Genomic DNA, 21,051 nt, shown 5'->3' with positions numbered 1-21,051 from the left:
CCCACGGGGACCGTAGGCGAGAAGGGACATGGCTGTGTATCCCCCAGCTACTGTAACAGACCACAAACTCATCATGGCTTGAAACAGCCCACGTTTATTATCACACGGCTCTGTAGGCTCCGGTCCCACAAGACCCACACCGGCCTGAGGTCCGGCCGTGGGCTGGCGCGGATCGGCTCTGGAGGCCCCAGGCGAGCGCAGACCCACGCAGCCGGTAGCTTCCAGCCGCGTCCTGCTCAAGCACGTCTCCTGGTTCTCGCTCCTCCGTGTCCCTCTCCCACTTTGGAGGACGCCTGATGACACTAGGGCCAGCAGAAGATCCAGAAGGGCGTCCCGTCGCACCCGCGCCTTTAACTCTACGACTTCAGTCCCACTTGGCCGCATGAGGGAGCCTCTCCGTTGGCTGCAAGGGTGAGGACAAGGACCCCTTTGGAGGCCAGTGTTCTGCTGACCACCATGGGTGAAGACGAAATCAGACGACAGAAGAGACGGGTGCACACACGTGGAAACAGGGCCGTTCCAGCAAGGAATCAAAGGAATATAAATCACCAACCCAAGACCCCGTTCTTCAGTCCCACGGGCCAAGCGACAGCAGAAAGCAAGAGAGATTTGCTGAAAGCTTTGTGAACACGTCACATGGTGCTGTCTCTTCCCCTGGCTCCTGCCCCTCCCACCCTGGGGCCGCTGCAGGCTCCTCTGCCCTGCCCCCTCAGACCCCTGCCTTCCAGCCGGAGCTGCCCCACCCAGCCAGCTCTCCACCCCTGGGCCCTGGCAGCCACTCTCACCAGCGTGACTCACACCCGCCCACTCCAGAGGGCAGGGTCCCTGTGCGGGGGCTGGACGTGCAGCCCCAGGGAGCAGCTGACTCAAGCCTCACCCAGAGCTGACAGGGCGCGTCAAGCCGGCCAGCCTGGTGTGGGCGGTCTGCTGGGGACCCTCACCGGGAGGTCCAGCGCACCACCAGAGGCCAGGGCAGGGGCACCTGCACGTGGCACTCTGGAGCTTCCTCTGGGTCTCACAGGGCCGCCTGGGCAGGTGTGAGCCGTGGCTAGACCTGAACTGAGCACGTGACCCCCACAGCTGCAGTCCGTCCCAGCCCAGCTCCTCCGGACAGGCACCCAGATGCCCAAAACGAGGCCCAGGACGTGACCCCTCCACCCCAGCTGGAGGCCACAGGGCCAGCCTGACTTCCCAAGCGGCCCAGATGGGGGACGGGGTGGATCGAGCACTGGGGCGCCAGGGCCGGAGAGCCCTTGTGGAGCCCCAGCCAGCAGGAGGAGAGGTCCGAAGCTATCCCTGTGTGTCCCATCTGGGGTGGCAGAGGAGGGGAGGAGAATCACTCAGGCACAGCGGGCAGTCTGTGAACACGAGAGCCTGCTGCCCGCAGACGCCGTGGTCCACAGAGCAGCTCAGAAAGCATCTGTTTTGCTTGATCTCGGTGTCATTAGACAGGCGCAGACCTGGGCTCCTGCCACCAGCATGTTCGGGAAAAGTGCTAAGAGAGGGTGTCCAGTGCCACTGGGGGACTGCCACACTACTGAAGGACACCGGGGCCTGCTAGGAGGAGGAGGCACATACGGGGCCATGCTGGGGTCCTGGCTGACTTTGGGGGGCAGCAGTGTCCTGGGACATGTGGCTCTCCAGGGAAATGTACAAGGAGGAGGTGAAGGTTCCCTACAAGCCCAGCAGTGGAAGGAAGAAGAGAGGAGCAGGCAGACCCTTTGCTGTGCTGGGAGGCCCGGCTTCTCCTTAGAGCAAGGGCACGTGACGGCCAGGGAGACGCTGGGGGTGAAGCTTGATGGAGGAAGACGGGCCTGGGTCACACCTCTCCTTCGACCTCTGGACAGAGCTGAAGAAGGGTGCCCACGGCTCCGTCCCACACAGTGGCCTGGACCAACCACAGCCAAGACAGAGACACTGGGCTGCCAGAAGGATCCTCTGGAGACCCTCCAAGTGCCTCGCCTGGCCCATCAGGGCTCCACGGTGTGGGACTTCCCCGAGGATGGACGTGGGAGAGCAGGAATTCCAGTATCCCAGAGCAGGCTCGGGCACGTGGTGGCCTCAGATGTCCACAGGGGGCTCTGAGTAGCAGCAGGGCAGGGCTCTCAGAAACGGCCAGCCCCTCCGGCCACCAAGCAGCCTTGGACTGGGGGCTGCTCCACGTGGTATCCAGCTCCCATGCTGTGCAAACCCCACCCTCTCCCCCCACACCAGTGCCACCCTGGGAACAGAGGCACACCCCGGGGAGGACACTTCCCCACCCGCTGGCCCTGCTCTCCCTCCAGACCCCCATCAAGAAGACTTCTCCCCCAGGCCAGCTCTCACTGGCCACCACTGTGCCTCTCCGTGAAGAGCTCGAGCCTCACGGGCAGTGGGAGCTGCTGTCCACCCCTGACGTCCGCCCATGGGGTCAGGTCCCCGGGTCCTCCCCGGGTCCCCGAACTGACAGAAGGAAGAGTGCCAGCCCTAAAACCGAAACCCAAGCCCGACATTCTCGTTCTGCAGCACCTGCATGCCCCGCCGCATCCTCCCGGGTCAGAGTCAACACCCGGAAAACCCCGCAGCGTGAACCCGGCCGCAGGTTCGCTGCGGCCCTGGCGCACCTGCTCCAGGCATAAACACAGCAATTACCAGCCGCGGCAGGACCTGTTCCCATCACCACGCGGGCTGCTCCAGGTGATCGCCCCGCTGCCTGCCGTGCAGGTGTGGAGCACCTGCTTCTTGTTGTGACCTGCAGGAGCCCACAGACCTGAGTCAGCACGTGCCTGAGCCAGGCCACAGATGCAGGCCACACCTACCTGACGCAGGCCACACCTGAGCTAGCACAGGGCACCCACCTGTGGCCGCACAGCGTGCCTGGGTCTTGGGTGCGGCTGGTACGCTCCTCGCTGTGCAGTGTCCTCTCCCGGAGCCCCCTCCAGTCTCAGCAGCTGCTTGGGTTAGTCACCTGATTCACAGATGTGGATGCAGCCTTAGGTCTGATTACCCGATTCCCCAGTGACCCCTAGAGGGTGAGTAGTGTCCTCCCAAAGTCCCATCTTCTTAGAACCTGTGACTATGAACTTATTTGGAAATAGGGTCTTTGCAGGTGTAATCGCTTAAGACGAGGCCACACTGGTCCTTGTCACTGGCATCCCTGTGACAGGAGGGACTCAAACACAGACACACAGACGGCAGAAGGAGGCAGAGCCCGGAAACGCGCGTCCACAGGCCAAGGACCGTCGGCAGCCACCAGAAACCTCCTCCTCCCCTGGAGCCTTCAGAGGGAGCCTGGGCCTGCCCACACCTTGCTTTTGTACTCTGGCCTCCGGAACGACTTGGGGCTGTCTAAGCCTCAGTCTGCGGGCGTTCGTTACAGCGGCTGCTGGGGACCTGCTCATCCTCCGGCGTGTGGAGGTCGCCCAGTGCCGACCAGCTCCCCAGTGCCCAGACTGGCCGTGGCCCCGGGGCGTTCGGCGGAAGCTGCCGTCAAAGGGCAGGATCTGGGCTACCGGGAACGGGAGGGCCGATGCTAAAGCGGACAGAGGTGGAAGGAGGAGCTGAGGCGCAGGCTGGCTGAGGCACGGTGGTGTTTCCCGAAGCACGAGAGTAACAGTCTCACTTAGAGTCGGGCCCGGAATGAAGGGCCGGGAGCAACAGGGCCGCTGGGTCTCCCTCAGGTGTGCTGCCCCCAGGACAGGCCCTGACCCCACAGCAGACCCCACAACAGGGCTGCGGGGCTCTCTCGGGTGTGCTGCCCCCAGGAGAGGCCCTGACCCCACAGCAGACCCCACAACAGGGCTGAGGGGCTCCCTCGGGTGTGCTGCCCCCAGGAGAGGCCCTGACCCCACAGGAGACCCCACAACAGGGCTGCGGGGCTCTCTCGGGTGTGTTGCCCCAGGACAGGCCCTGACCCCACAGCAGACCCCACAACAGGGCTGCGGGGCTCTCTCGGGTGTGTTGCCCCAGGACAGGCCCTGACCCCACAAGAGACCCCACGACAAGGCTGCGGGGCTCCCTCGGGTGTGCTGCCCCCAGGACAGGCCCTGACCCCACAGCAGACCCCACAACAGGGCTGCGGGGCTCTCTCGGGTGTGTTGCCCCAAGACAGGCCCTGACCCCACAGGAGACCCCACAACAAGGCTGAGGGGCTCCCTCGGGTGAGCTGCCCCCAAGAGAGGCCCTGACCCCAGTCTGGGGCCACGCACACCCACCCTGGGCTGCGGACCACGCACCACGGCTCCGTCAGACGCTGGTCTTTATTCTCTGGAATGGGAAACAGCCTGCAACCCAAAGTGACCACGGCCAGTAAAGCACATTCTTTGAAAAGCAAAAACAAAACAAGAAATACGTATTTGGCTCTGTCAGTTTCCATCACAAGAAACAAACAACTCTGATCGGTACGCAGGCGGTGTGCAAAGCCCGGCGCCAGGCGTCCTCCGTGGGCTCCGGGCTTACCAGCGGAGCGCGAGGACGTCAGGTGCTTTGGAAAACGGTATGAAATGGCACACAAGGCATTTTAAGACTCTGGAGTTTGTTTCCTATGGACTTTTCTTTTTTTAAAAAAAATATAATAACTTAGTTTGCATTTTACAACATTTCCCATCAGTCAGGGAGCCCTCGGCTGGGACCTCGAGGCGTGTGCCCCTGCGGCCTGAGCCCCAGGAGCCCCGATCCGAGCACCCCGTGCCCCCATCACTCCGTGCCCATCTCACAGGGGTTCAGGCCCCTCTCCTCAGCGTCCCGGTACAGCCTCTGGAAGTCCCTGAAGCGCGGGGCACAGCCAAGCCGGGCCTCCCCGAAGCGCATGTGGCCGGTGAAGAGGAAGTCCCCGCGTCCCGGCCGCACGCCGCACTCCAGCAGCGTGAGCACGCGGCCCCGCCAGCCGCCACCCTCCGGAGCCGGCCAGAAAACCTTGCTCTTCTGCCGGTAGAGCCGGCTCACGTGCAGGTGGATGGCGGACTCCTGCTGCTCTGGGACATGAGTGACGTTCCGGATAGAGCCTCGGACGACTGCGGAGGCAAGGACACGGGGGTCAGCGGGTCACCGGGGGCATCTGCGCCAGGGCCGACCCCGGGTCCTGCACTCCGGAAACCCCACTAAAACCAACAATTCACACGCATGAGGCCCGGAGGGGCTGTCCCTGACCCTGTCGCGGATAAAGATATTTGTCCCCAGCCACGTAAGTGGGAGAAACGAGCTAGAAACCACCCGTGCGTCACCCTTTCAAGCTGGAACAAGACAGGTGACCCCAGTTAGCACACGGGACCTGCAGCGGCTCTGAATCATGGTGGGGCAGCATGCTGGGGCAGCGCGGTGGAGCTCGGAGGGGAGGAGATGGTGGGCAGGGGCTGGCAGAGCCGGCCCTCACCCAGGACCCTGCCCAGCCCCAGCCCTCGCTACGCAGGACCGCATACATGTCCTTGGGGCCGGGAGTGCTCGGAGCCAGGCCCTGCTGGGCTGGCTTCCCGTCCAGTCCCAGCACCGCATGCAGCAGACGGCTTCCATCCTCTGCCTGAGAGCGGGCAGTGGAGTCCCTGACCTCAGCCCCTGCCCCCCGCCCCCCGCCAGGCTCCCGGGACCCCCAGGGCCAGGAACTCCTGCTACAGAATCTGCAGGGGACCCAGAGGAGAACAGGGCTCTGAGGTGAGGCCAGCATCCGTGTTTGAAGGAAAATGCTCGGTGACCACCTTACATGGGATTCCTGACCCTCTCCCGGCCTTACGGACAGGCCCCTCCCCTGGGGTACAGAGAGTCCCTCTCCTGCCCAGGAAGAGAGCCCTGGAAGGTCCTCCAGGCCCAGGTGGGGCTCCCTACACATAGTGGGGCGTGAGGACACTCACCGAAGTCGCTGGTGCAGACGGCCAACAGTACCTCAGCATCCCCGCAAGGGCGGCACGGGGCTGCGGGCAGAGAGCAGGGTCAGGAGTGGGGTCTGCGGGACAAGGGCCCCTGTACGAGCTTGCCAGGTCCTGTAAGAGCTCTGAGCTCAGGGCAGGACAGAGAACCCGAACCGCGGCCACGCAGCGGGGGGCTGACCGACCCAGCAGACACCTCCAGCTCCAGATGCAGCGCAGGCGGCTACCTGAGGGCGGCTGGCCCTGAGGTACCCTGAGGGCGGCTGGCCTCGGTGCCGGTCCCCACTCGGCCTGCCCGTGCCCCACGGGAAACCAGCCTGAGCCGGTATGAAGCTGCAGCCCCACACCGGCCCAGCAGAAGGCGCCTTCATTCCAGCCTCCACACCGGCACCCCAAAACGCTGTGACCGGCCACTCGCACATCACCTGCTCCCCAGAACCCCGTCTGCTGCCAAGACTGGAGGCTCAGGGCACCGCCCAGGAGGACCACCGAGGCTGCGGAAGGTGTCTGTGAGAATGGGGGGACTCTGCCACCTGCGCACGCCGTGGGATTCCCGGGCCAGCGGGCCTCCGCCTCCGCGCAGCCCTCCCCCCGACACCGCCGGGCCCTCCGACCACGCCCCTGCCTGCAAACGCCGACCGGGCAGGCCCACTTCACAGAAGCCCCGAACCCGGCAGCCCGGTGCGTCCTCCAGCCAAGCCAGGCCTCGCCCTGTGAACTTCGGCCCCAGCCTGGGGGGCCTCACCCTTCACCCTCACTTCCTCATGGGGTGAAGCTCCAGGCAGACTGGGGGGGGGCAGCACCTCCCACGCTGGCAACCCTCCCCAAGTCCATGGCCCCACTCCTAACTCAGCACTGGACTTGGGAGGACGCCAACTCTGGCCCTCACTGCACCTTTCAAGGCCTCTAACTCAGATGCGGAGTCCCTTGGGTTTGGCGCAAATTCTCCCACTCGGGGAAGGGTTAGCGTGAGGTCTTGCTGGAGCAAGGCCCCAGAACACCAGTGGCTTTGGCCCTTGCTGGACCCGGCCAAAGCTAACCCTGTCCACACACGGACCGGTCCCCCTCACAAACTCGGACCTGGACGAGCAGCGAGGGGCAGGGCCAGGCACCGAGGAGCCGGAGCTCAGAGAGGCCCTCTGGGGCTCAGGATGTGAGCCAGCAGGTTCTATGCCCCTCGGGGTAGCTCAGGGTCTCTCTGAGTCTCCGAGCACTGGCCCTCGCAGTCCTGCTCTGGGTGGGGATGGATGTTTGTGCCCCAGGGGTCAGAGACCCAGCCCTGGGCACCCCGGCAGGTGGGAAAGGCAGGTCAGCAGTCCATCCTGAGGTGGCCACAGCCCGCCTCTGGGGACCCCTCCCAGAGCAGTCACCCAGAAGGGAGGGGCCCGGCACACCGTGTGCCAAGCGAGGCTGGGCATGAGGCAAGGGTCCACACACGCACTCCAGAGACACATCTCAGACAGGCCACAGAGGCAGCCGTGGGCCATGAGAGGCCCCGGCCACAGCCCGGGTTCAGATCCCCGGCCTGGCTGCGCACAAGTCACCAGGTCTCTGTGGACACAGGCACTGGGACCCCGCAAACGGCCAAGGAGGCCGTCCTGTGCGCCCGCCCCGCTCACACCCCTGGCACCGCAGGTGCGCTGATGTCCAGCCAAGGGGAGGGCGGCCAGCCGGCCGCAGGACTCCCCCCGGAAGCCTTGGTCAGCCAGTGCCGCCCCAGCTGAGCTAACAGAGTCCCCCTGCAGACTCGCCTCGTAATTCTGAGTTTTACGAAGCGTAGGTCACCGTCTTGGAAAATCCAGTCTGCGGACGCCAAGAGAAGCAATCTGGAAACAATTATGCATCGGAGCTGTGCTCCTAAAGGCTCTGGGAGGCGTTGGTTTCGGACACATCCACTCTCGTTTCCTCGCAGGGCACATGGGGCGGAGGGAGGCAGCCCAGCTGGGCTTACACTTCTTGGAGAGGGGGTGGCTGAGGATGAGCATCTCAGGGAGATCACCCTGGAATGCGCACAAAATGAACCCAAGACAGGAAACACAGGGTCGGGGAGACAGGCAGGGGCTACCACAGGGACCTAGGTGGGGGGGGCCAGGGTGCAGGCAGGGAGGACGGTGGGGGGCCCTCGCCAAGGACAGGGTCACAGATGGCCACCTACCGTTCTGGCAGGTGGGACTTCCCAGGGACACATGCAATTTCCAAAGCGAAAACTGCCCAGGACACCCACCTGGGCCTTCGCGCGGCCCATGACAGGTGGAAGGGGACACAGCCGGAACTGGGCCAGTGGGAGCTGAGGCCCAGGTAAGGTTCTGGGGCCTCCTTGGACTGTCCTTGCCCTGCTCTTCAGCGGCCTGAGAAGTCGTGCAACGGCCTGGAACCAGAAGTCCTCCTGGGCTGCCCCAGGCAAACCAAGGAGAAGGAGGTCTGTCTCTGCCCCTAGACCAGGCAGAGCAACCCTCAGCCATCCTGCCCAACCCTACCGGACAATGGGGGCTCCTGGCGGTGCCCACTTTCCCAAGGAGGCTGGGACTCTGGGGAGGACGGCCCCCAGGCTGGGTTCCCCTGTAAGACCTCAGCACATGTCCCGGGTGTGGCCCCAGAGCTTCATCCATTAGTGCCCTGGATCTGGCCACGTGCCCACCTTTCGTGTCCTGCCAGATTTCTTCAGCACCCGTGCAGAGCAGCATGACTTGGGTGCCCTGATGGGGCCCCCGAAGAAGGAGGAGGGCCTAGGGCAGGGTGGGGGGAAGCGAGTCCCACCCTGCCTGCAGTGTGGTGCCTGGGTCCCAAGTCCCCCAGCCCGCAGGCAGGGGTCACCTCCCACCGCCCACCCCTTGCTCTGCGCCTGGAGAAGCGGTCTGCCTTTGCATTCTGGCCTCTTCTTGGCTCCCAGAGCTGCTCGGTTCATACCAGGAAGCTGACTTTCAGCTCGAGTGCCCACTAGGTGACCACGTTCACTACAAACACTCCCAAGCAGAAACGTCCAGGGCCGGGAACCTCACACACACGGCTCATCCGGGAGCCTCTCTTTTCTCAAGTCAGCACAAACTAGAAGCTGTGACTCATCAGGGAGGGAGAGGGCGGGGCCCCCCAGGCGCCTGGCCTGAGGGCACGTGCACACCTGCACACCACAGGTGCCCACCCGCCTCCCTAAAGTCTCCCGCAGCCGCAACCAGGGTCAGCACCGCAGCGAGCCCAGAGCCACACGGCCATCAGAGAGCCCGCTGGGCCTGGCGGACGTCACCGTGGCCAGATGGCTGACATTCCACATTATGTCCCCATTCCTCCAGCATTAAGGGCTTAGGGGCCCATCCCCTGATGAAAGGCAAGCACCCCAGGGAGCAGGGACACACCAGCATCCCCAGACCCTGCTGCCCCCCCCGCCCCCCCGTCTCCCGCATGGTGCTAACAAGTTCCTAACACACCCTCCTCTCAGCCAGCGGTCACTAGTCAGAAACACCGAATTCAGTGACTGGATTTTTTCACATTTTGTTTTTATTGTGAGTTTATTCTAGGTCCCCCAGGGTGAGGCTGGGGTCCCCTCTCCCACCCACCCTATAGCTGGTGATCAAGAGAAAGACTGTTGCGGTTAAAATTTCATTCAGGTCCTGAGACTTACAGTAGCTTTTACCATCACCTTCCTGAGTTTGAGCCCTAGTTGATCATCTGGGGGGGGTGCAGCAGGGGCCTACCTGGGCAGTCAGGCACTGGGGGGGGGGTCCTACCTGGGCAGTCAGGCACTGGGAGGGGGTCCTACCTGGGCAGTCAGGCACTGGGGGGGGGTCCTACCTGGGCAGTCAGGCACTGGGGGGGGTCCTACCTGGGCAGTCAGGCACTGGGGGGGGACCTACCTGGGCAGTCAGGCACTGGAGGGGTCTTACCTGGGCAGTAGGCACTGGGGCGGTCCTACCTGGGCAGTCAGGCACTGGGGGGGGGGGGTCCTACCTGGGCAGTCAGGCACTGGGAGGGGGTCCTACCTGGGCAGTCAGGCACTGGGGGGGGACCTACCTGGGCAGTCAGGCACTGGGGGGGGTCCTACCTGGGCAGTCAGGCACTGGGGGGGGGGGTCCTACCTGGGCAGTCAGGCACTGGGGGGGGACCTACCTGGGCAGTCAGGCACTGGAGGGGTCTTACCTGGGCAGTCAGGCACTGGGGGGGGGGGTCCTACCTGGGCAGTCAGGCACTGGGGGGGGGTCCTACCTGGGCAGTCAGGCACTGGGGGGGGACCTACCTGGGCAGTCAGGCACTTGGAGGGGGGTCCTACCTGGGCAGTCAGGCACTGGGGGTGGGGGGAGGTCCTACCTGGGCAGTCAGGTACTGGGGGGGGGGTCCTACCTGGAAGTCCTACACTGATGTTCTCTAAGAGACTAGTTTACTTTGAGAGAGACTGAAGTTTTGGAAAGTGATCTGAGCCAAGAGTGCAGCACAATAAAATGTGGACATGTGTTAGCACATCTGTTTCTCCCCAACTTCAGGTCTTTTATTTATCTCCACTAAAATGTGGAGATTATACTCTCCTGGGGATGGCCTACCCCCCAAACCAGGTGTTTCTGCCTCAGTACTGCTGACATTTGCTGGAACTGCCCCACGCACTGTGGGGCACCCGCAGCACCCCTGCCTGGCCATCACCCGGGCCAGCCGGTTTCCTGGGGGAACCCTCTGTTCACACCTTCCCACTGCCAGGAGGCACCTTGCTGCTGACCAGCTTCAGAACTGACACGGATGGTGTCCCCACACGCGAGGGGCCCGTGAGATCACCTGTGCCTTGAAGCAAGGGCGAGACGGTTGGCCTGGGCTCCTCTAAAAGACAAGGACTTGTGCACCCATGCAGTCAGGCAGCTGGGCGAGGTGGGGCATGAGGGGTGAGACCTGGGCCATGGGAGAGCTCCTGGGGCCACTCACCTGTCTTTGGTCTCTGCCTCTGGGACTTTTCAGAGACCAACACTACCCTCCACACAGGGCCCTGCAAAGCTGGCTGCCTGCCTCAAAGGGAAAAACGAGGACAATCTAAAACCAACTCAGTATCCCCGTGCATACCCCCGCCCCATGGCTGCTGAAAGCCTCCATCCAGAGCTACGCCAGGACCCCCAGGGGCATCCCTGCCCTGCCTGGTTCCTCTACCCACAGCCCGTCTCCTGGCACGCTTCTCGTGTCTCCACTCCACAGGGGATAACCCACAAAACGCCCCCAGAGCCGGGGACGAGCCCCCCCAGTTCAGGCCATCAAGGCCCTGCATTACCCTGGAGCATGAACCAGTCTTGGCTCCCACCCAGAACTCGCCAAGTTGGAGGCTTGACATCAAAAACACTTAGCTAATCCATATGTCAGGAGAAACGCCAGGGGCACCCTTGCCCTCTACAGCCCCCATGGCACAGGAGCCGAGCACAGCACGGAGCCAGGACCATGGTCTTACCCACCCGCGGCCACCGCTCAGACGAAGTTCCCGAGAACTAACCGGGCACCGTGCGCCCAACACCCCTCCACCCCGTGGGCCGTCTGCGGGCACCGCGAGGCTGTCCTGGAGAACCACCCCCCCACCCCCCGCCCCACCGCCAGGGCACGCCACCCACCTGACGGAGTGTGCAGGTCCGAGCCCGCGGGCCGGCCAGTCAGCTCGTACTGGAAGCCCGTGGTCCTCCTGCTGATGTCCTGCTGGGGCGCGGCCTCCACGAAGAGCCCACCGTGCTCGAAGCCAAAGCAGCTCACCCTGCCAGGCCCACGGTCCCCGTCCCGGACCAGCAGCTTCAGTTCTCCAGTTTTCTCCAAATAAATGTTGGCCCCCGAGGAGCCTCTGAGGGGCTTGATGCACAGCGTCAGGAGGCGCGAGGGCGGGAAGGTGTTGGGCCGCACGTTGACGATGAGCGCCCCCGTCGGGTACACCCACTCCACGGAGCCCGCAGAGCAGCGCAGGTACACCTGCTCCACCTCCTTCCTGTGGGCCTCGTGCGTCAGCCCGCTGCGGGGGGGGGGGGGGGACACGCGTCAGCGCTCACGGGTGGCCTCTGCCGGCCCAGGCGCCCGAGCAGCCCCCACCCCACGTGCAGGCGGCCGCCCCCTGTGCCGGGCCCGCCGGTCTGGGGAGGGGTTGCACACGGCCCCGCGGCCAGGCCCCTCCGGCAGGCCCGCCCTAGGCCCCTCCGGCAGGCCCGCCCCAGCAAATCGCCGCAAGACGGGCCGCGGCCGTGGCGGCGGCGGCGGAGGCCAAGTGTGTCTCACACCTCGGCACCCTGGTGTGCTGGCCTTCAGGGAGGCATCGGGAGCCTGTGTCCTTGAGGATCCCTGTACCGTGGAGGCAAGGACCACGGAGGTAGAACTTCTGGGACATGACAAGGACACAGGACCCCACCAACCCAAGTTCCCGGTGACCTACGGAGGGCCAGGAAGGATGGCAGATTCCCTCTGAGTGTGAGAACAAGGGGCCAGTTTGCTCGCCCCAGTGAGGGATGTAAGCCCCTGGCGGTTGGAGGCTGTTGGTGAGTTTTGTCTTCAGCACCTTCCAGACAGGCATGTTTGCATGTTTCCTAGAGTGACGGCTCGATGGCGCTTTCATCTGCAAACCTTGGGGCCCCCGGGGGCGCCCTCGGTCGTTGAGCCGGCCCCTGCTCAGGTCATGATCTCAGGGTCCTGGGATGGAGCCACCGCCCATTCCCCTGCTCTTAGATTTTATTTGAGAAAGAGAGTGAGCAAGTGAGCGAGAGAGCACAAGCGGGGGTGCCGCGGAGGGAGAAGCAGACTCCCGGCAGAGCAGGGAGCCCGACGCAGGGGCTCGATCCCAGGAGTCTGGGACCATGACCTGAGCTGAAGGCAGATGCATCACCGACTGAACCCCCGGGTGCCCCCAAACAAATAAAATTTAAAAATAAACCCTGAAGGGGTGCCTGGGTGGCTCAGTGGGTTAAGCCTCTGTCTTTGGCTCAGGTCATGGTCTCAGGGTCCTGGGATCGAGCCCCGCATCCTGCTCTCTGCTCCGCGGGGAGTCTGCTTCCCCCTCCCTCTCTCTCCACCTGCCTCTCTGCCTACTTGTGATCTCTGTCTGTCAAATAAATAAATAAAATCTTTTAAAAAATTAAATTAAATTAAAAATAAATAAACCCTGAAGACCCCGCACTGCCAACTGTATTTTTTTAAAGATTTTTATTTACTTATTTAGATAGAGAGAGAGAGAGCATGAGAATGGAGGTCAGAGGGAGAAGCAGACTCCCCATAGAGCTGGGAGCCTGATGTGGGGCTCAATCCCAGGACTCTGGGACCATGACCTGAGCCGAAGGCAGCTGCTTAACCAACTGAGCCACCCATGCGCCCTGCCAACTGTATGTTTAAAAACAAACTCGAATAGCATGAAAGCCAGAAACAAAGGTAAGGTGAGGGTCCTCCCCAGGGGACAGACACCATGGGGACTGCGTGCAGAAGCCACAGGGAGAGAGACACAAACAGTGAGTGGACAGTTCGTCTTCCCAAGGAGAAGCTCTGAGTGCCACGTTCACCTCACTCCCAATAAACATTAAATCGGAAAATATGAAGTGTGCTACACTCTTGGTGAAACAGGTCTGGAGTAAAGTCATTACCTTATGTTTTCAAGAAATTGAAACCCTCAAAAATGTTAAAGCTTCCTCTACTCCAAATTTTAATGCGAATGTCAGCTTGTGCCGATGGTTACGTCATAGCCACCAAGCAGCCTTGGAACTCAACCAGTGACTTCAACCGAGTGTTTTATTACACGAAATTTGGTTCTGATCAGATCTCAGACAGGTTCACCCACATTCTTAGGATTTTTGTGTATAATAAACAATGCTATATTCAGTGCTCTGGCCTGACTGAGTTACCAGAAACCATTTCTACAGAGGAGAAAACACGTAACATATGGTTTGCATTTACTGTTGGTGACTCACGCTCTGGGCTCCAAAAACCTCACTTTTCATACGACGGCCAGCTGCAGGCTGGGGCTGCACAGTCATCCTGCAGACCACATCAGAGGGAGGTGTCGAGGAGGTGACCCCCCTCCTAACCCCACTCCCTGCCCCCACAAGGCCCTGGGTCACTAGCAGCCAGCTCAGCCTCAGACGCCTACCAGGGCCGCACACACAGAACAGACTTACAAATTACAGTCAAATAAAACTCATATAAGCTCATCTGACACATACGTGTGGACGAGCATAATTATAGTGCTGTGTGAAAAAATTAGACTAAATGGTGAGTGGTTGACACAGGTGACTATAATCAGCTCTGCTCTTATGCAGCCAAAACAAACTTTATCATAGTGTGCCTCCTCTCCTGTCTCCAGCCTCAAGAGGCAGCTGGACACTTGCCCCATGCCCAGACACCAATCCTCAAAGCTCTCTCCCATAAAAACCATCCTGTCCAAGTCTTCACTTCCCTTTCGTGTGGGGAGGGGGCCTGGGGCTCAAGGGAAAGGAAAGCCCAGACCAGAGACTTTGGATCCTGCTCACCAAGTCACTTAATTCAAACAGTGGAGGGGGATACCGGGAGGTCCACCCCCCACCCACATCTTGGGCAGGGGCAGAGGGAACACTTGTGGGGACAGGTGACCAACCATGGCTCCCCAGGGAGAGGCGGACCTGAGTCTGGGGGCTGGGCTGCCATTCCCAGCCTGCACATATCAGCCTGGACAACTTGTGTGGTGCACATGACCCCATTTACTCCTAAGTCCCTCTACTAAAAGAGGGCCAGGAACAGCAAGCAGGTGGACAGAGAAGAAATAGGGCACCCGTTACTTCACCCTTCACCTAATGTCTTCACTGGCCCCAGGGAAGGGTCTACACCCACCCCAGAGCCCACAGCCAGCATGGGGCTCTGCTCTGCCTCTCCCCTCATGCTCTCCTAAAGCACGGACACGACCAAGAGTCCGACCAGGCACTCGACACGGGTGTTCACATGAAGGCGAGCAGTGTGTGCGATGCGAGACATCGACCCCGTCCAGCAGACCCACCAGTCTCTCGGCCTGGGACCCCAACGGGTCTTTAATGAAGTCAAGGGCTCACAGTCTGTCTGGCTCTAAGTTTCCAGCACCACAGCAAACCTGAAAAAACGTCTGTTTCTGCAAAATTGCTGGAGGAGCAAAAATGTGCCCTATCTGTGACATCACTGATGCTGGCACCTGTGAGCCTCAGAGCACGCCTATCAGACAAAAATAAAATAACTGGTTTCTGATGTGATGAAGCTAAAAAGGACAGGGAACGTGGCTCTAGCCGGCCTCAGGGAGGAACGTGGCTCTAGCCATATGCGTGGACGAGCACGATCGTAGGGCTTCAGGGAGCCGAGGACACGGATTGCTCCCAGGATTATCTAAACTGGGTTCACGCACCGTTCCCAAAAAAAGGAGTCTGCAAGTGTCACTCCCCAGGTGGACACACCCAAGGGGCACCATCATGGAAAGGACAGCAAATTCCAAATTGATACAGACTTTCTGGAGAGGCCAGTGTGGGGGCAGCAGGGCCCACACCCCTCACACCCACAACCCGGACCACCGGAGGCACCAGGAGTAAGGGTTGGTCTCCTGTTTACAAGTCAGGAGGAGCGTTCAGACCGAGGGAGAAACTAGAACTGGAGTTAGCTTTCATTTCCCCACCCAGCAGGAGAATGAGGCCAGGTGTGAGGGACCCACACCCCTGCCGACGGTGGTGGGAAAGTTCGTGGTCCACCTTTATGACCACAGCCTAATAAAGATCAGGGTGCTGTCCTGCCCCTGCTCACGGGACGGGGATTGCACAACCTCCTGCTTCATTGCTTAGAAACACCCAGAAACGCATTTCAGCCTGTCAAATGTGAGTAGCCAGTGTCATAAACAGAAACTCCCTTCCTATCAGGGGATCAGAATCCACCCAGCGTATCGGGACTCGCACCACCCTGTGCTGTCTTTAGAACAGCTCATAAAAAGTCATAAATGTTCTGGGGGTCAGCAGGCAGATCAGCACACTCGGATCCCCACGGCAAGGATCTATCAGCTGATCGGCGAGGCATATTGATACCTGGGGCAGCCATGATAACGCAAAGGGGGCCTTATGCTCCAGGAGTGTGGCCTGGCCCTGTCTTCTCTCCAGCTCCGACTGTGGCAGCCCCTGCCGGACTCTGCCTTTGGGCTGAGTGAGGACAGCTGGAGGGAGTCCAGAACCAGGGGTGTGTCAGCAATGATGGAGACAGAAGGGTGGCAGGCAAGTGCCCCTGCGTCTCCAGGTAGAGAAGAGGATGCAGACACCTGCAGGGACCAGGAGCTGGCTGGCCCTCAGAGGACTTTACGCCTGGAAGGGGACGCCTGTCCTGGGGATCGGAGGGGTCTATGAGGGAGCGCTGGTCAGAGCCTGAGAGGATGTCAGCCCCTCTGGAAACCCAGGCTCCCAAGGTGGAACCGGGTCTGTTTCTGATCTGTGGAAGGAGGACACCCTAGCCCTCAGTTTGGGGGTGCACTGATTCATCCAGCAGAAGCTGCAAAACGGGGAGTTTAATTACCAGCGTGGGGGAAAGGGCAGCCCTAGAAGAGTGTGTCAGAGTCGGAGGCTCCGGGCCAGCTCAGGGCTGGCGCCAGCATTCTCCAGGCCAACCCTCCCCCAGAGCTCCAAGCTCGTGGCCCCAGTCTCAGCTCCTCCACCCCCGCTCTGGCGCGTGCAGGGAGTTGGTGTGGCGGGGAGGAAGGCCACCACACGGCCCAGCCTCCGCAGCCCAGGACCCTGGCTCTAGGAGGGGTGGAAAGTGGGGAGCAGGGGACTTGCCAGTGTCCACAGAGACCTGGGTCCGTAAGCACCCAAGATGACCAGCGGCTGCCCTGCTGACGCAGAGCCCAGCACCCTGGCACAACCCCAGCCTTCTCGGAAAAACTGTCTCCACTCAGCATAACCCCGTGATACCCTCCAGCACGAGGTGTGAGCCAGCGGGAGGCTTCGCATCAGACGCCAAGGCCAGGGGCTCGCGGAGAGGCCCTGCTCCAGGGAACACCCCCACGCGGAGCGCCCCGGCAGCCCCGCACCCGAGTTTCGGAGGAGATGCGCATCGCCCTCTGCAAAGTCCTTCACCCGCACGAAACTCGGCTCTCCAACTGCGAGCTGCCCGCCGCGGGGCTGAGGGCGCCCTCGGCGGAGGGCGGTTTCTCACCCCAGGAGCTGTGCCCTCAGGCGCCCCGCCCGCGCACACTTGCGACTTGCGCTCCTTTCTGCTTGTCACACTTCAGTTTAAAAAAAAGTCCTCGGCGGCCACAGCGGAGGGGCGTGGGGCGGGGGCGGGGGGGGTCGCCGAGCCCAGCGCGCGCGCTGCCAAGGGCGGCCTGACCTTCACCGGGTCCCGGGCGGGGACGGGGCGGGGGGCGCCCGGCGGGGCCAGCGCTCGGCCCGCGCACAGGTGTCCGCCCGCGGGTCTCCGCACGCACAGGCGTGGTCCCCGCCGCCGTCCGCGCCAGGCCCGGCTCGGTCCACCCGAGCCCCCGCTCCCTCCCGCGGACCCGCCGGCCCTTCCCGCTCGGCCCTGAGCGCAGGCCCGGCTCCTCCCGCCCGGGGCGCGCGAGTCCTCGCCCCGGGCAGAGCCGGGAAGGGCCGGAGGACCGACCCCCGCCCGTGCGGGGTCGGCGCGGGGCGAGCGGGCTGCCGGGTCGGGACCGACCCCGCGGCGCGGCGGGCGCACCTCCCCCGGCGTCCTCCCGGCCGGGGCACCCGGACGCCGCGGGCTCTTTTGTTCCAGACCCGGGGGCGGGGGCGGGGGCGGGGGCGGGGGCGACGGGGACCGGACTCGGCCCGGAGAGCGGGCGCCCGAGTCCCCGCCCGGGCCGCGCCCCCGCACGGTCGGCCGGCCGGGGAGGGGAGCGCACGGAGGGGAGGCGGCGGGCCCGGGCCGGGGTCTCGCCGCGCGGACTCACCTCCCCTTCCAGCTGCACAGGTCGCTCGAGTACTGCGCGCCCGCGCCGCCCAGCAGAGCAGCCAGCAGCAGCAGCAGCGGCAACGGCGGCGGCGGCGGGCCCGGGCCCGGGGCGGGGGGCCGCGGCCACAGCTGCCCGGCGCGCCCCCGGGCCGCCCGCGCCGCGCCCCGCATGCTCCGGCTCCGGCTCCGGCTCGGCCGCCGACCCCGCGTCCGCGCCCACGGAGCAGACCCTCCGCCCCGCGCGGCCGGCCGGCCGGGCGGGCGGGCGCGGCTGCGAGTCCCGGCGAGTCACGTCGCGCGCCCCCCGCGCACCCGGCGCGGCCGCCCGCCCATCCCGGCCGCAGCCGGGGCCACCCGAGCCGCTGCAGCCGCCGCAGTCGAGCGAAGACAAGCGCCGCCGCCGCCGCCCGAGCCTCTGAAGGAGGCGAGTCGGGCGTCCGGGACCCGCTCAGCTGGGGGGCGGCCCCGCCGGCCGCTCCGCCCCCGCCCCCGCCCCGGGCCCGCCCCGCGCGCCGGAACTCCGCCCCGAGTGCGCGCTCCGCGCCCCGCGCCCTGCGTGCCCGGCCGGGGGTCGGGGGGCGGCTCCGCCGAGGGGGCAGGCGGCCCGTGGGGCCCGCAGAAGGATCCGCCAGACGCCCCGGCGGGGGAAGGGCGGGCGCCAGCGCGTCCCGGCCGCCGCGATGCGGGACCGGGAAGAAAGCCGGGACCCCGAGTGCGCGCGGACCCGAGCCGGCGCCCGGCCCGCCGACCCGTCCTCAGCCGCGGTGCTGTGACCCCGTCGTGCAGGCTGAGCCGGGAATGGCCGCGGGGCTGTGGTGGCGGCGCCTGGCCTTGCCGCTGCTGTGTGACCTGCGTCCCATCCGGGATGTTCCCGGCGTCCAAACCCACGCAGAATCGGAGCGTGCTTTGCAGAGGTTCAGACTTGGTCCTGCTCGGCGACCCACGGGGCAGGGGAGGCCCAGCTGCGGCTGGGGATGGGGCCAACTCACTGTTGAGCGCACCGTGCACTCTGGAGCACCCGCTCCACAGAGGGCTCCGGGCCACAGCTCCTGTGCGTCATGGCGGAGCTCTGCCTGCTGGTCCTCACCAGCCCCACCCCCGATTGGTTAGTACCCGCTTCACCAGCCTCACGCTGGATTCCCCCTGGGGACATCTGGTGCATTGTAGGATTTTAGCTGCATCCTGGCCGCTATGTTCTAGGTGTCATCACCACCTCCCCCCGGCCCCGCACACAGGTTTGGCAACCCATACTGTCTCCAGATACTGCCAAATGCCCCCTGTGTGCAAAATCTAGCGCTGAGACCCCTGCCCTAGCAGCACCCAGCTGGTGAGTACAGTGTGATCAGGGTGGCTTCCTTCACCAGGTAGTCACTGCGGTCACCGTGTGCCTAACATCCAGTGAGGGATGACAAGAGGATGACAAGAGGAGCGCCTGCAGCCCCAGCTCTGATGGGAAAGGTGTCCTCCTCTGGCTCGAGGGCCTGATGTCAGGAGTCAGGGCTGGGTCTGGTTAGAGGATGGGTGGGGGACTCCCAGGTCTCCCATCCTACCTGGTCATCATCCTGGAACAGTGAAGAGGGTCTACCGGGCAGAGGGAGGGACCCATGGAGTTCCACACAGCCACCTCTGTGCTCACAAAAGCAGGCTTTTCTGCTTTCTCCAATGCTCTGGTGTTGGTCTGAGCTCCAGGCCTCAAACAGCATCAAGTGATGGAGAAACCAGACCTTGTTTTCATATTCCTTGTCCAGCCAAGAAACATTTCAGGAGGAATTTCAAGTGAGCTTTGGGGAGGGGAGTGACCTCTTCCACATGCTGGTCTGTACGTTGTACCCTTCTGGTCTGGTCAGAGGGTTAGAAATGTCCTTGGATGGAGGGATGGAATTGTCACCCTCTGGAGAGGTCTCATCTGCAGGCCCCCAAACAGCTGGAACTGAGAGCAGCCAGGAGCCCTGGGCGGAGGAGTCAGAGCCCCTGAAGGTGGTTACAGTTGAGGGGTCTATCTAGAGAAGCCCTGGACTGGGTAGATCAAGCCCTTGGGTCCTGCCCAGGCATAAGAAGGGATGTCACCCCAAGACCCACAGGCAGTTTTGAGGCTGAGGAGTCCATTCCAGGCTTGGGGGCCTCCTGCAGCCCTCACCCCACCCCCTCCCCCTTGGAGTGTGTGCCCTGGCCCCTTCCCTGCAGGTACCTGGGTGCAGAAGTGCTGACAAGTGGGTGAAGTGAAACCACTCCCCGGGCCCCAGGGTAGAGGAACCTGCTGGTTGTGAATCTGGAAACTGCAACCACCTCTCACCCACAGCTGTGTCCACGCAGCTCTGTAGCCCCTTGTACCCAGAGGTCTGCCTGTGGTCAAGCAGCTGCCCGGACAGGGTTGTCAGGGTCCGAGGTCCACTCCGGGGCAGGGGCAGGGGAGGCTTTAGGCCCTTCATGTTACAGGTGCTGAGACTGAGTGCTCCTGGCCTGAGGGACATTTCAGAAGGCTTCATGGGACCAATGGGCAGAGACCATCTCTGGGGCAGTATGGAGCTGGTTCCCATCCTAGTTCAGGGCTCTGTGAGCTGGAGGACTGCCAGACCACCTGTGCCCAGGTCCACTTCCCTAAAGCTAGGACTATACAGTGGTGCCTACAGGACGTGCAGTGGTCAAATCCATAGAACACACGAGACTGAACAGTGCAGCCTTTTGTCAGTAATATGTCACTATCAGCTAATTGATTATAACAACCCTAGAGGCTAATGCAAGATGTTAATAATGGGGGGTGGGGGAAGTACATCGGAACTCTTTGCTCTGTTTTTCTGTAACCCTAAAATAGTGAGCCTACTAATTGGAAACAAGAGCTGCTGGAATGCTGCTCACCGACAGTGCTCTTGGACAGGTCCAGCAGGATCTGGGAAGGGCCTGGCCTTGCTGCTCTCAGACCTCAGGCTCTGTGACAGGCCCTCCCTTCTGGGGACACAGGTGCCTCCAGATTCCTGAGGGTCTCCGAAGCAGGAATTTCCAGATTTCCCTCCTGCTGACGAGCCACCAGTCAGCCGCCGTGGGGTGGGGCCCCGGGCCGCAGAACTGGTTCCTGGGTCTCTGCTCAGCTCCTGGGAAGGGTTAGGCTTCCGCCACTCTCAGGGCCTCCTGGGCACATGTGTGCCTGGCAAAGTGGGGCTTCTGACCCCTCCTGATCCTGGGATGAAATGTCCCCTAAATGTGTCCCTGGCGCCTGTGGTGTCAGGCTCTCTGGGGGCATGTCAGCTTTGGGCTTGGGGACAAAGGGTGAGGTGGGCCATGACTGTCTGAGGCTTCCCAGGGACCACCTGCCCCACTTCACCCCCTGGGGCCCAGGCAGGAACAAAGAAGCCCCTGTGGG

General features: G+C 63.0%; 1 protein-coding gene across 1 annotated transcript; it reads right to left on the bottom strand.

The window, feature by feature from the left end:
• Positions 1-75: 75 nt before the first annotated feature.
• On the bottom strand, positions 76-17,864 carry METRNL (meteorin like, glial cell differentiation regulator; the record flags this gene model as incomplete). Its single annotated transcript, XM_080827127.1, has 7 exons — positions 76-403; positions 2,632-2,731; positions 2,838-2,947; positions 4,194-4,991; positions 5,823-5,882; positions 11,405-11,790; positions 17,692-17,864. The coding sequence occupies 4 exons, from the start codon at positions 17,862-17,864 to the stop codon at positions 4,675-4,677; spliced, it is 936 nt and encodes a 311-aa protein (XP_080683253.1). The 3' UTR covers positions 76-403; positions 2,632-2,731; positions 2,838-2,947; positions 4,194-4,674.
• Between the last annotated feature and the right edge of the window lie 3,187 nt (positions 17,865-21,051).

The sequence above is a fragment of the Martes martes genome, assembly GCF_963455335.1.
Source record: "Martes martes genome assembly, chromosome: 16".
Lineage (NCBI taxonomy): Eukaryota > Metazoa > Chordata > Mammalia > Carnivora > Mustelidae > Martes > Martes martes.
Note: the sequence above shows the minus strand (reverse complement) of the source record. Positions and strands in the feature narration are given on the sequence as shown.